The 13,196-nt window shown below is 39.9% G+C and overlaps 1 protein-coding gene across 2 annotated transcripts in view; it reads left to right on the forward strand.

The window, feature by feature from the left end:
- The window catches only part of slim (scruin like at the midline), a 197,920-nt gene that overhangs the window by 140,856 nt on the left and 43,868 nt on the right, over positions 1-13,196 (forward strand). For both annotated transcript variants that reach the window (XM_090369140.1, XM_090369141.1), the window contains exon 8: positions 1,997-2,044. In XM_090369140.1, the coding sequence (XP_090225266.1) occupies positions 1,997-2,044 (48 nt within the window). The remainder of the gene's footprint in view (positions 1-1,996; positions 2,045-13,196) is intronic.

Below are 13,196 nucleotides of genomic sequence, written 5' to 3' on the forward strand. Positions count from 1 at the left end.
AAAACACGAGCATTAGAAAAAAAATCACAGAGAAGTAATGCTTACTATACTGCAAATTGGCCGTGTACGCGCACACACCTTATACATTATCATCTATTAGCTAATGAAAATCCCCCTCTCTGTGCTCAGTGCCAAAGTTCAACTTTCAGTAAAACATGTTCTTTTGGCATGCCCTTGGTTCAGAAATTCTAGATAACATTTTCTTCTAGTGTAGTAGTAGTAGTAGTAATAGAGGCTTGTGATGCAAGAAAGCAAGCGTATGAGCTCATGTAGCATCAGCCAAAAAAAAAAAAAAAAAAAAAAAAAACAATTTCACTTTCATCAACCGGTGAAATACCACCACTTTGCTTATTGGAGGCTTGAAGTGGTGAAACCCATGTTTAGTCTCTAGAGCAAAGTTTCCAGCATCCCCCTCCCCCCATACTTCTCCTTCAACCCATGCACGGTACTAAGTACTATAGGTTTTGATACCTTTCATGTTTGGGGTTTTCATAAAAAGAAAAAAAAAAAATTCCCTCTAAAAGTTTGTCCAGTTCTTCCTTGAATTTATTTAAGCTATCAACTTCCACGACAGATAGAAGTTTGTTCCAGCAATTAACCACCCGCTGGCTAAAGGAAATTTCTGCACGTCTATTTTACAACTGTCTTTCCTCAGTTTGAATTTATGCCCCCTCAGGTTCGTAATCTGAGTAAGCAGAAGAATCCGCTCAACGCTTTCAAGACCTTATACACCTCAATCAGATCACCTGTCAGGTGTCTAGTCTCCAGCCACTGCAATTTGCAGAAATTAAGTCTTTCTTGATAAGAGGACCCCTTCGTTACCTTCACCAATCTTGTTGCCCTTCTCTGTACATGCTCAAGCAACTCTACATCCTTCCTAAAGTGAAGCTTCCAGACCTGTATGCAGTACTCAAGGCGTGGCCTGACTGCTGTCTTATACAAAGAGATAATCACCTCCTTTTCCCAACTAGCAAAATTCCTGTATATCATTGACAATACCCCATGACCTGCTCTTGCAGCCTGTCTGCTTTGCTCAGAAAACTTCATATCCGACTGCACATCACTCACAGGTGTTTTCATTTTCTACCACCCTAAGTGTAGTACCACACGGTTGGTATGTTCCTTCTACCCATATTCAGCACTTTGCATTTGTGAATGTTAAACTTCAGTTGCCACTTCTCAGCCCATCTGCCTAAATTTTCTAGATCCTGTTGCATTAGCACACTGCCATTACTGTCATGGACAACCCTGCCAACCTTTTTATCATCTGCAAACGTTGACACCAAACCTGATATACCTTCATCAATATCATTGCCAAATATACAAAACAACAGTGGGCCCAACACCGAACCCTGTGGACTCCACTAATAACATTAGTCCACGAAGAGCAGTGCCCATTGATCATCATTCTCTGCGTTCTCCCACTCAACCACCCTTTTATCCATTGTAGCAACTTACCCTTAATACCATACTGCTCCAATTTGTACGGTACTCTTCCATGTGCAACAGTGTCAAAAGCTTTCCTGAAATTCAAGTATATGATATCAAAATTATTTTTTGCATCTAGTTTCTATAGATGCAAAAAGTGTATATAATAATAATAATATGAATTTACCCAATCTTCAACAGATATTAGGTAACTACACAAATCTAAATGATGTAGTTAATATTTTTTATCCCATTCAGCAAATCTGGTTTTATTAAGTAAATCTAACAAAACATGAGTCACATTAAGAAAGCTAGAAAGGCACATTTTGGCCTTTGATACCATTGTGTCATAAAACCTTTAAGTAACAGCTATGTCAAATTCCTCCTCTTCACAAGTTTACAGCTGATAAACAGTACCATAGGGAAATTAAAAAAAAATAAGAGACATATTTATCTGTCTCATTTAATGTAAACTGTTTAGAAAATTATGGCATAAATGTTTTATGTAAAAAAAATAAAATAATAAAATAAAATAAGATTTTAATATTTATTTTTTTTTTTTTTATAGAGTATCCTGCAGCTAGAAGGTGCCATGGCTGTGTTCAGTTAAACGATGGTAATTTTCTCTGTTAAGTTTCTCTTTTTTTGGTGTGTGTTTGTGTTTATGCTTTTTATTGCAGTTAATTTTGATATACAGTCAGTCCTCGTATAGCACGATAGTTGCGTTCCTAGAAACCCTCGTGCAATGCAAAATCGTGCAATATAAACAACAGGCCCTATGGGAAAAATGGGGTTAGGTGCCGACCACACAAGATTGAACACACATTTGTAACCAAAACATTACCGAACACAATAAATTATCGTAATAAAATACTTACGCATTTTATTACGACTATTACGTAATAAAATATTGCTAATCCTTTTATTTCTATCATAAGCAAACTTGTTTTTTGTTTGATTTTCTATCCAGATGACAGGCATTCCATCTCTTGCGTCTTAATCTAATGGATTTTAATTACACTTTGAGTTGTTCCTGCTATGAAAGTTGTTTTTATTTTCTCTGCATTCTTTCTAATTCCCGACGTTGCCTCATTTAGGTGTGTACAACGTGCAATATCACATGGTCTTTAATTTCGCTCAAAGCGTTTCAAAATTTCATATTTTTTCTCTATCGACAGAGGTGGACTGGCCTCTGTAAGCCTTACCCGAGAAACCCCGGTGGGCCGGAGGCCGGTGTGATCTTGGCCATAAACCATAGTATGAGGCCACTATAAATTTTCCCGGGTAAGAATTTTTGATCCAGTCCCCCTCTGTTTATCGATATCGCTTTTCTTTTTCTTTCTGAATCTGCAGTATCTTCACCAGGACGCTTCCTTTTCGCACCTTTTAAGTATTTTACTCATTTTTAGGGAATAAAGCACAATTACAAAACGAAGAGGCACGCTTGATACACATAAACAAAGCTGCGCGTGTGTAGCAACTGAATAAACAACACCGTAAAGGCTGAGATACACTATTAACACATCACATTTTACTAAAGCACATTTCTAGGGGTTACTACCATAAAACAATAAAAACAATTTCCAGCTGCGTTTCTGCTAGTAGAATCTGTTATAAACTGGTAGTAAACTCTATCTAATTGCATTTGCGATTATACCGATAGCTGAAATTGTGTTGGTTTTTACGTTATTATGGTGAAATGTGTTTCCCCTTCACTGATATAAAAAACATAAATACATTTTCAGAATCTTCTCTTCATTCCTATCGTGTTGCGTTCGGTTGGGGGTGAATCTGCATTCGACTGCCATTTCTTGTAAACACAAAGGCGAATCGTGCATAAGCGAATTTGGTTCGTGTTATATAAGATATCGTTCCCCTATTTATAAATTGTGTATGATCGAATTCGTGTAGTGTAAACACGTGTTATACGAGGACTGACTGTACATACCTTCAACATTTGCCACAGCTTATGCTCTTTCAGTGTGATAGGAAAAAAATGTAAAAGTATTTAGAATAGCAGGAATGAAAAAAAAAAATTTATATGTATGTTATTTTCTTTGCATTTGGTATATGTGACACCTAAATATATTTTCTGCAAATTACAGGCTACCCCCGTATAACATGGTACTTCTACAACACTTTTTGCTCTAGCGGGGTTATAGAATTCTGGCAACCTTGGATAACGGTATTTTTGAGCTTTTGTGTGGGAAAAAACTGCTATTATGTTGGATGTAATTTTTCAACATTTCCATTCTTATTTTGTGAATCCCTGCTTTTAGCTCGCTAATTGTTATACAAAAAAAAAAAAAAAGTTATTGTGAAATTCCCTTGTTAGGTTTTGTTTTATTGAACTTTTGCTTGTTGAACTTGTGGAAAAATCTAGATTTCAAAGTTTTATTATTATTGGATAATGTGCCAGGCCATCCAAAATATTTAAGTTATCCAAACGTTGAAGTAATGTTCCTACCACCTAGTACAACTTCTTTAATTAGATCAAGGCATGATATCTACCTCTGAAACTCATTACATCAGAAAAATTTTACAATGGATTTTGGAAAAAATTGATTCCAAATTGAATTGATGGAAAATTGAAGTGATGGAGACGTGGAAACATTTTTCAACTGTGGACTGTATCGGAATCACAACTTGATTGCCCAAAGAAGTAAAACTGTCAACATTAAATGCATGTTGGAAAAATGTATGGCCAGAGTCAGTTCATTCAGAAAATATGGTCAAACCGATAGAAAACAGAATCCGTGCGAAAAGTGTAAAGTGTGTTTAGGGTCAAATGGGCACCAGGGATTTCCCCCATCTCTGTGTAGTTTACATTGTCGTGTGATACAATTTGCTGTAAAGGCCAGAGATTTAAAAGCATATGGATCTTGAGGTGTGTGAATTTGGTTTCATAACCATGTCTACTCTTGTTTCTCTGGCCATTTAGCTGCCAGACCCCCTGCTGAGGCCCGACCTTGCCCACACTTTGCCCCGTGGAGGCAGACCAGATACCCAGTAGTTTTAGTTTACTCTGGCAGGTTCTCCCACCTAGTTTTTTTTTTTTTTTGTTTGCATGGGATGAATGCTAGATTGAAAGACCGAAATGTGGGCAAATTTAATTTGGGTGATATTAAATTTTGACTTGTGGGGTATACCAATTGGATATCAGGAATAAATTTTTTTGTGATTTCACCTTTGGTTGATGTCTGCCAGCGGTTTTGCCCTGTCTGGTTGAGGTGTGCAAGGAGATGCTTGCATTCCACTTTGTTGTGGAATGGGTTCATGGGTTCAGGGTTCCTGATGAAGTTCAGGTGGTTAGCCTCCTGTCCCTTGGAGAGTTGATATGTTAGGCCACGGAAGACTATTTCCAGATCTAGGGGAAGAGCCTCCCGTCAAGCCCTGGAGAGCGGGCGTGCTCACAGCATTGCCAGCTCCTGTTATTGTAAGTAATATATACCACTGTGTGGTTTCCAGTTTTCTTCTGTTGATGGCTGTGGTGGCCTTCCAGTACCACACGCCAGAGACATATGTTATGGCAGGCAGGAAGATGATTTTATAGAATAGCTTGAGGGTTCTCCTCCACAAGCCCTAAACCTTGCGGGAGACCGACCCTCATGAGCAGAGTATCTTTTTCTGTGTGTAGGTCAGATGAGGGTGAATGAGAGGTTGTCTATGACAATCCCTCCTTGGATGCAGATTTGGGGTGGTCTCCTGATGTCCAGGGTACCTTTTAGCAGTACCGAGTTGGTCTTGGTTGAGGATATGCAGAGATTGTTTTTATCGGCCCACCACTGTAAGATGTCAGTGGTAGAGCCATGCTAGTAGAAACTTCTAGCATGGCTCTGCTGTCCTCTTGCAGTACCAGGGTCAGGTCATCCATGTATGCCTGAGTTGTCACACGACCTAAGTCTAGGTTTAGTAAGCTGTTGAGAACCATGTTCCAGAGGAGAGGATCCAAGACTGAGCCCTGTGGGCAGCCTCTGGAAATTGGAATGGTATTGAGATTCTACGACAACCAATCTGTTGCCAAGGTATGTTTATAGGTTGACCGGGATGTTTGACTTCCAGAGTCTGTCGAGGACGCTTGGCCACCATAGGGTGTCAAATGCCTCGGCAAAATATGTTGCAATTACAACTAGATATTTGTGGTTTGTTGTTTCAGCAACTCTGGTAATGTTTTCCATCGCATCCAGAGTGGAGCAGCCCCTCCTTAAGCCGAATTGGTACTGTGATTGCAGCCATGTAGCAGGTTTCGATTCTATCTCTGAGGAGGTGTTCGAAGAGTTTACTTAGTACTGAGAGATGGGCTATCAGTTGGTATGACTCCGGAAGGTCCTGTTGCTTGTTTTGATTTTTCAAGATTAAGCGCAATTTGGCAGTTCTCCAAGCTTGTGGAGAGCATCCATCATTAAAGCAGTGATTAAAGAGAGCGAGTATTACCTCTAGAATGGTCTTGATGATTTCGGGCTCCAGCAGGTTGATACCTGGTGATTTCTTGTTGCGCAGTTTTGCTGCAACAGTGTGAAGTTCAGTGCTGGTCAGTGGTTCTTCCTTATTGCTAGTAGTATAGGTATCGTTGTCTTGACGTAATTGTTGATGTTCTGGTGTAGTGGGAGTAATATGTCCCAGAAACATGTCCAAGATGTTGATATTATCCTGCCAGGCCTTGGTATAAGTCGCTAGTAGCATCTTAGTTGCGGGGACGACTTCTCCCCTGGGGAGTTTATTAGTCATTATTCTGTAGATAACCCCACCCCAGGGGTGCTTGTTTCCGGCTGTAAGTAGTTGCTCCCACGACTGCTGTTTTCTGAGTCAAATTACAGCCGTGTACTCATTTCTTGTAGTGCAATAGTGGTCGCAGAGTTGGTCTATTTCTGCTGCTGGCCAGGAATGTCGTGCTCTCTAGAATAGTCTTCTTCTGTTGACCTCACATCTGAGTTGTTGTGGTTCCAGGGACCACCAGGGGACGGCCCCTGGAGTTGGTTTTTTCCTTTTTATTGAGCAGTTTGCAGTGGCAGTGATGAGGTCCGCCATGGTGGTTTGGTGCTGGTCCAGGCTCATCCCCTCTATTTGAAAGGTTTGGGCTGTTTCTCTTATGGTAATCTGTAAGAGTGGCCAGCCCACCTTCTGTATGGCATATCTGTGTTGGATTTATTGGGTTGGTTGTTGCCTGTCTATGGTGTGTCGGAGCTCGAAGTTTATGATCCTGTAGTCCAGCTTTCCCTGACCACCCATCCCGAGAGGTGACCAGCCAGAGACCTTGAGGTGAGTGTAACATCACAATGTGGCTTCCCACATTGTGCTGGAAAAGGTGGTAGGGTTATTTGGCTGATTGAGTGTAGTGAAGTTACTGTTTGCCAGGAACTCCTTTAGGTGTTGTCGTCCGTTTGTGGCACCACGACGCTCTGAGATTTGGCTGAACCACGCTGGGGATCAACAGTTCACATCCACTCCCATGATAATTCTGGAATTCTGTGAGTAAACTCTGCAGGTACCTGGGAAGATATCCCCCCCCTTGTCAGCAGTACAATGAGACAGTGTAGAGTTCACTGAGTGAGGTTATAATATGGGCACAGGCAGTCCAGGATGTACAGTAGCTGGAAATCTTGGTTACAGTGATACTAGAGTTCCTAACCAGGATGCAAGCCCAGAGGTTCTCTCTGTTGTCCTGACCTATTTTGTAGGACGGGATATCCTCTCACCTCCCGGCTGTGCACATATGGCTCTTAGGTAAGTAAGATGTCAATGTTCTGTTCATTTGCTTTCTTGGTGAGTTGTCTGGCCACGGCTTTAGTTCACTGCGTGTTTAGCTGCATGAAGTTGACCCTGTGCAGGTTAAAAGGTTTAAGGTGTGCATCCATAATCAGTCTTCATTTGGTACACACCCTTAGCTTTGATGTACACAGGACACTGATTGTCCCTGAGTGAATGATCCACTGTCATCTCTGCGATTTACAGTTTTTGCAGGTGGGCGGGTCATCTTTTTTTAGGGCAGGTGCCAAACTCACAGCCTTTCTCCGCACAGTGGCTGCAAGTAGGCTCTCAGCACGGGTGTACATCGTATGCCAAAATCAACAGTAATGGTAGCATTTGGGAATAGACACATGCTCTTTAAAGTAATGGCTACCCCAATGTATGAAACTCTGGTTGTTTGGGCAATCGTCCTCCATGCTTCTGGTGTGAGTTCAACCACCCAATTTGTGTGGTCTTCTGTCCTGGATTTTGTTTGGAATTTTGGGGTGATCAGTGTTGCTGGTTCCACTTTTGGGTACTCATGCTGAAGGTTCCTGGAATATAATTCCTCCTGCAGAGCTTCTGGTATTAGATCCTTTTTGGTGTTAAAAATGACTATACTGGGGCCGCCCTTTCTCTTGGGGAGGGGGGGAGGCCACTGCCTCCAAACCAAGTGTCTGGATCCTCAAGTTGTTGAGGATTTGGTTTGCATCCTCCTTCATCTGGGTTTCAGTGATGACACCCATGTTCCTTATTTTTCAGACAGATTTGATTTTTGTAGAAGACTGTGAAGACGTGAAATGGTTTGTTTCACGTCTTCACAGTTCGGTGTTGTGCTGTTGAGGTCGGTTTTAGTATTGCTAGGTGTGGAGTTGGCAGGAGTGTCTTGTGTTTTGTAGTAGTTTCCACGTGTGGCAGTTGAGGAGAAGTATCTGGAACAGTGATCCTCAGCGTTTGTGCATATATGGGTGCACGCTGTGGCATTTGTTATGCCCCACATTCAGCATAGGCTTGCAGTTTGGCATTGGCCCTTTCGCTCTCGAAGTAGGCCTCAACAAGGAGTGTGTCAAGTTTGTTCCACAATGTTATTATTTGAGCCCTTAATGCGGTGGTTACTCTGTATGCTCTTTAAAGAGGGATTCTAGAGCAGTTTTTAGGAATAGGGACTTTTCATATATTGTTATATTGTACCCTCGGGTAAGGTAGGATTCAGGGGGGTTTCCTGTGCCTTGTCATTGCTAGTCTCCTTTGTTGCAATCGCTGTGAAGTTCTTCTGCGTTTCTGTTATCTCCATCTGGGAACTGGTTTCTCATTCTGAAATTGGTATCAAAGCCTTTTTGTTTTTCTTACCTGTTCGAGTAGCCCTGGAATGGGAATCCATCCCTTCGTCCTCTTGGTCTGAGATGATAATGCATTCATCGCTTTGGGTTTGCCACAGAGGATCTCTGCTTTTGTCTATGTTCCCTTCTATATCACTATTTCCGGATAACTGAGACTTGTCGGTTTATTGGCATTCCCTCTCTACTATTGAGAAGCACTGTGAGTGTTATGAAAAATGAAGTCAGCCACAAGTTCGTAACACAAAAAGAAGGCGACTTATGAGCCTTTAACTTATTGGGCTATCCCCCTCAGTCACTTGTGTGTGGGGGGGGGGAATAGCCGAGTGTAAAAATAGCCCTAGAACAACAGGACTACTTCCTATGGGGTTCTGCACGCAAACACGATGGTAGCATTAAAAAGACTAGAATCTTCCAGAAAAAAAGTTCAGCCCTTACCACGGAAAGTCTATGGCAGAGGGGAGGGAAGCACACAAAAGTCATTATTTTTGGTAAAATCACACACAGTTTAGTGGGAAATGTTGGACACAAATGATGTCCAAGGTTACAAGCACTGTTGCAGCTCCCAAGTCGAAAGCAAGGTAGAAATGTGTTGCCTGTCTATATTCCAAATGTCAGCCACATGATGAACCATGCGGTCTGACACAAAGAATACAAAGTGTTACTTCTAACCAGCAAAATTCCTAACAAAGCACAGAAAATTTCTCACCCGAAGAGTCCACTGGAGTTGAGGAATCGCTGTATATACTTTTGATGAGAAAAACACTTTAAACTGAAATCTAGTAGTGTGAAATGAACAACATGTCCAACATGGTTGGCAGCCATATTGACGATCGTGAAAGTGGCCATATTGGCGCTAAGCATACGCACTACCTTCAAGCACAACGTATCATATATAACGTATCACAGCCTATCATATGTAAGAATTAAAACTAACATAAATTCATTAAATCTGCACAGAATTTAACATAAAGTCACCTGGTGATCCAGTATCTTTAGTTCTTCAAATCCAAATCTTTCGCAAATGATAAATCCATGATTAGTCAGCACTATAATCATTTATTAATCAGAGCACATAGAAATGTGACCGCACGGTCGAAATCTCCAATCCGTGCGATAGTAAAAGTTTGCTAAATCGGTAGGAGGGGAAGGTTTTGATGATATGACTACTGAAGCACTCATTGAGAAGCAGAGTTGGTAGAATCATGATCATCCCCACATCATGTGGAAAAGACCTAAGTTTGAATCTCATCGATGATGGGAGGAATTTTAATGATTCTTTTTCCAATGTGGCTGAGTTAGTTGGTCTCAAGTGAGGATAGCATGGTTTTTATCACAGAAACTCGGGGTTTTTTGTCCAGAAAAATAGAAAATTGACATCAGAACACATGCAATTTGATCATAGAGAGCATCATAGCCTTAGTTGTTGATGCTGCATAAAAAAAAAAAAAAAAAGATATGATTACTGAAGGCATTCAAGAAATACTGGTACAAAAAGAGTCTGGCAAAGTGGATTTGGTGGAAATGGCATCAGATGCAAATCAATTCAGAGGATGATAGTGCAGATGAAAATTCGGAACTTCCAAATTTTACACTAAAAAGTATACGGAAAGGCATAAAGTTAGCCGAGCATTTAGCATCTTATTTTTTTTTAATTCAGATTTTTCGACTGAAGGAACCCCAAAGTTCAGAAGGGAGCTTCAAAATGCTTAGTTCCATACGATGAAATTACAAAGATCTATCAAGCAAAAGCAAACAAACTCAGATTACTGATTTTTTAAAAAGAGGAGAAGAAACACAAAATCTAGAATGGTGTTTTTTTTGTCAGTTTTGTTAATGAAATGGTGTATATTTGTTAGCTCTTGGAACGTAATATTTTTGTTAGCCCTTGTAACGTAACTTCCCCTTTTTATTGGTTCTTAGTCCTGTATAATACGGTTTTGCACTACACGAGATTTTATAGGAACCTAACTACTGTGTTATATGAGTGTTTAGCATTAGTAAAGGCACATGGTGCAAGAAAGCAAGCTTATATAGTATCAGCCAAAAAAAAAAAAAAAAATCTTCTAAATTTACCCATTGTCTAGTTCTGCCTTGATCTATTTAAGCTATCAACTTCTACGACATATGGAAGTTTGTTCCAATCAACCACACGCTGGCTAAAGGCAAACTTCCGCACATCTATTCTACAACTGTCTTTCCTCAATTTGAATTTATGCCCTCTCAGGCGATTATTCTGAGCAAGAGGAAAAATCCCGTCAGCATTGAGCATGCTCAAACCATTCAAAGCTTTATACACCTTAATCAGATCACCTCACAGGTGCCTAGTCTCCAGACACTGTAATTTGCAAAACTTAAGCCTTTCTTTGTAAGAGCAACCCTTTGTTCCATTCACTAATCTTGTTGCCCTTCTCTGCACTCACTCCAGCACATCATGCTGGAGTGAGTGCAGAGAAGGCACTCACTCCATAAAATGAGGAATGATGTCATTCCTCATTTTAGGAATGACATCATTCCTAAAAAGGCCTCCAGACCTGTATACAGTACTCAAGGTGTGGCCTGACCATTCCCTTATACAAGGGGATAATCATCTCCTTATCCCTGCTAGAAAAATTCCTGTATATCATTGACAAGACACCATGCGCTACTCTTGCAGACCATCTGCACTGCACTCGGGTTTTTTTGTCCAGAAAAATAGAAAATTGACATCAGAACACATGCAATTTGATCATAGAGAGCATCATAGCCTTAGTTGTTGATGCTGCATAAAAAAAAAAAAAAAAAAAAGATATGATTACTGAAGGCATTCAAGAAATACTTTAAGTGCAGGTACTACACTGCTCAGAAAACTTCATATCTGCCTGCACAATTACCCCTAAGTCCTTGTCATTCTCTATCGCTGTCAGTGTAGTACCGCACAATTGATACATTACTCTGGGGTTACTGCTTCCCATAAGCAGTACTTTACATTTGTCAATTTTAAATTTCAGTTGCCACCTCTCAGCCCATCTGCTCAAATTTTCTAGATCCTGTTGCAGCAGCTTACAGTCATTAACAACTCTACCAACCTTCGTATCATCTGTAAACTTGGACATTAACCCTGATATACCATCATCAATATCATTAATAACCTGTACTTAACTTTAAGTGCAGGTTATTAATGATATTGTTACATGTACTTAACTTTAAGTGCAGGTTATTAATGATATTGTTACATGTACTTAACTTTATTTCCATTCTTTGAAACTCTAATTGCTCCAATCTGACTTTCCTAACTATCCATGGTAATTTTAATGTTCACAACTCCAGCTGGCTTCAATTTTATTTTATAATTTTAGACCCAACTGGAAGAGATGCTGAGGTTTTTTTCCTAGTTTCTGATGATCTTACATGACTTTGATTTCCCTACCAACAACCTTGTCCCCTTTTAAAACCTACGTTTCCATTAAATGTGTTAAGGCATGTTCGTGATAAGAACATGCATTTCAGCTGACTTGTAAACAATCTCCAACTTTGTTTTCTGAATACACTTGGAACTGTTTGAAACTTGATTTCTCCATTCCAACTTTCTTAACAGTGAGGTAATTTTCCATGGTTATTTTAAAGTTCACAACTCTGTGGTGATTTTAAAGTTCACAACTAGAAAACGGAAGCTGGCTTCTGTTTTCTAGTCACACAGACATAGTTGTTCAAGATGCTGAGGCTTTTGAAATTACTAATGACCTCGCACAGATTGGTCATTTACCTACCAGAATAAGACAATCCTAACCATTCAGCCAACATGTTTGATCTTTTTCTCACAAACAACCCTGCTAAGTACATGGGTGAAGTGAGATATTATATTATATCTGTATTGCACGAGTTGTCCTCTAGACATTTCAGATCACACTTAGTGATGGTCTCTTCTCCAATTGAGCCTTTCTCTTGTGACCATTCATTCTCAATTTCGTGTTGTTTGGAATTACAAGAATGCAAATTGGATGATCTGCTAGATTTCTTTGTGGATTTGAGTCACATTTGCACATCTCCAGTCCATGAGTACATCCCTTAGCACATTTATTGGAAAACCAAGGTTAAGATAAAGGACAAAATTTTAAAGTGGAGTGTAGAATTAAGGATTTCATCCCTACAAGAATAATTTCAATGACACGATCCAAGCAAACTTTGACATCACAAGATTTGAAACAGTAATCTGACTGTTTCAAATCTTGTGATGTCAAAGTTTGCTTGGACAAAGTTTGAAACTTTGTCATTGACTTACAAACTTTGAAACAGTAATCTGACTGTTTCAAATCTTGTGATGTCAAAGTTTGCTTGGATCGTGTCATTGAAATTATTCTTGTAGGGATGAAATCCTTAATTCTACACTCCACTTTAAAATTTTGTCCTTTATCTTAACCTTGGTTTTCCAATAAATGTGCTAAGGGATGTACTCATGGACTGGAGATGTGCAAATGTGACTCAAATCCACAAAGGAGGCTCAAAGGGGGAGACAGGTAATTACAGACCTGTTAGTTTAACTTCTGTTCCAGGGAAATTAATGGAAGCACTGGTTAAAGAAGCATTGCAGTATCATCTAGACAAGACTTCAGTTATAGCTCGGACACAGCATGGGTTTGTTAAGGGGAAGTCTTGTCTCACTAATTTGATTGGATATTATGATGCAGTCACAAAGAATAACTTTGATATTATATATTTGGATCT

This window comes from Mastigoproctus giganteus, chromosome 2 (genome assembly GCF_048544385.1).
Source record: "Mastigoproctus giganteus isolate SK-2022 chromosome 2, ASM4854438v1, whole genome shotgun sequence".
NCBI lineage: Eukaryota > Metazoa > Arthropoda > Arachnida > Uropygi > Thelyphonidae > Mastigoproctus > Mastigoproctus giganteus.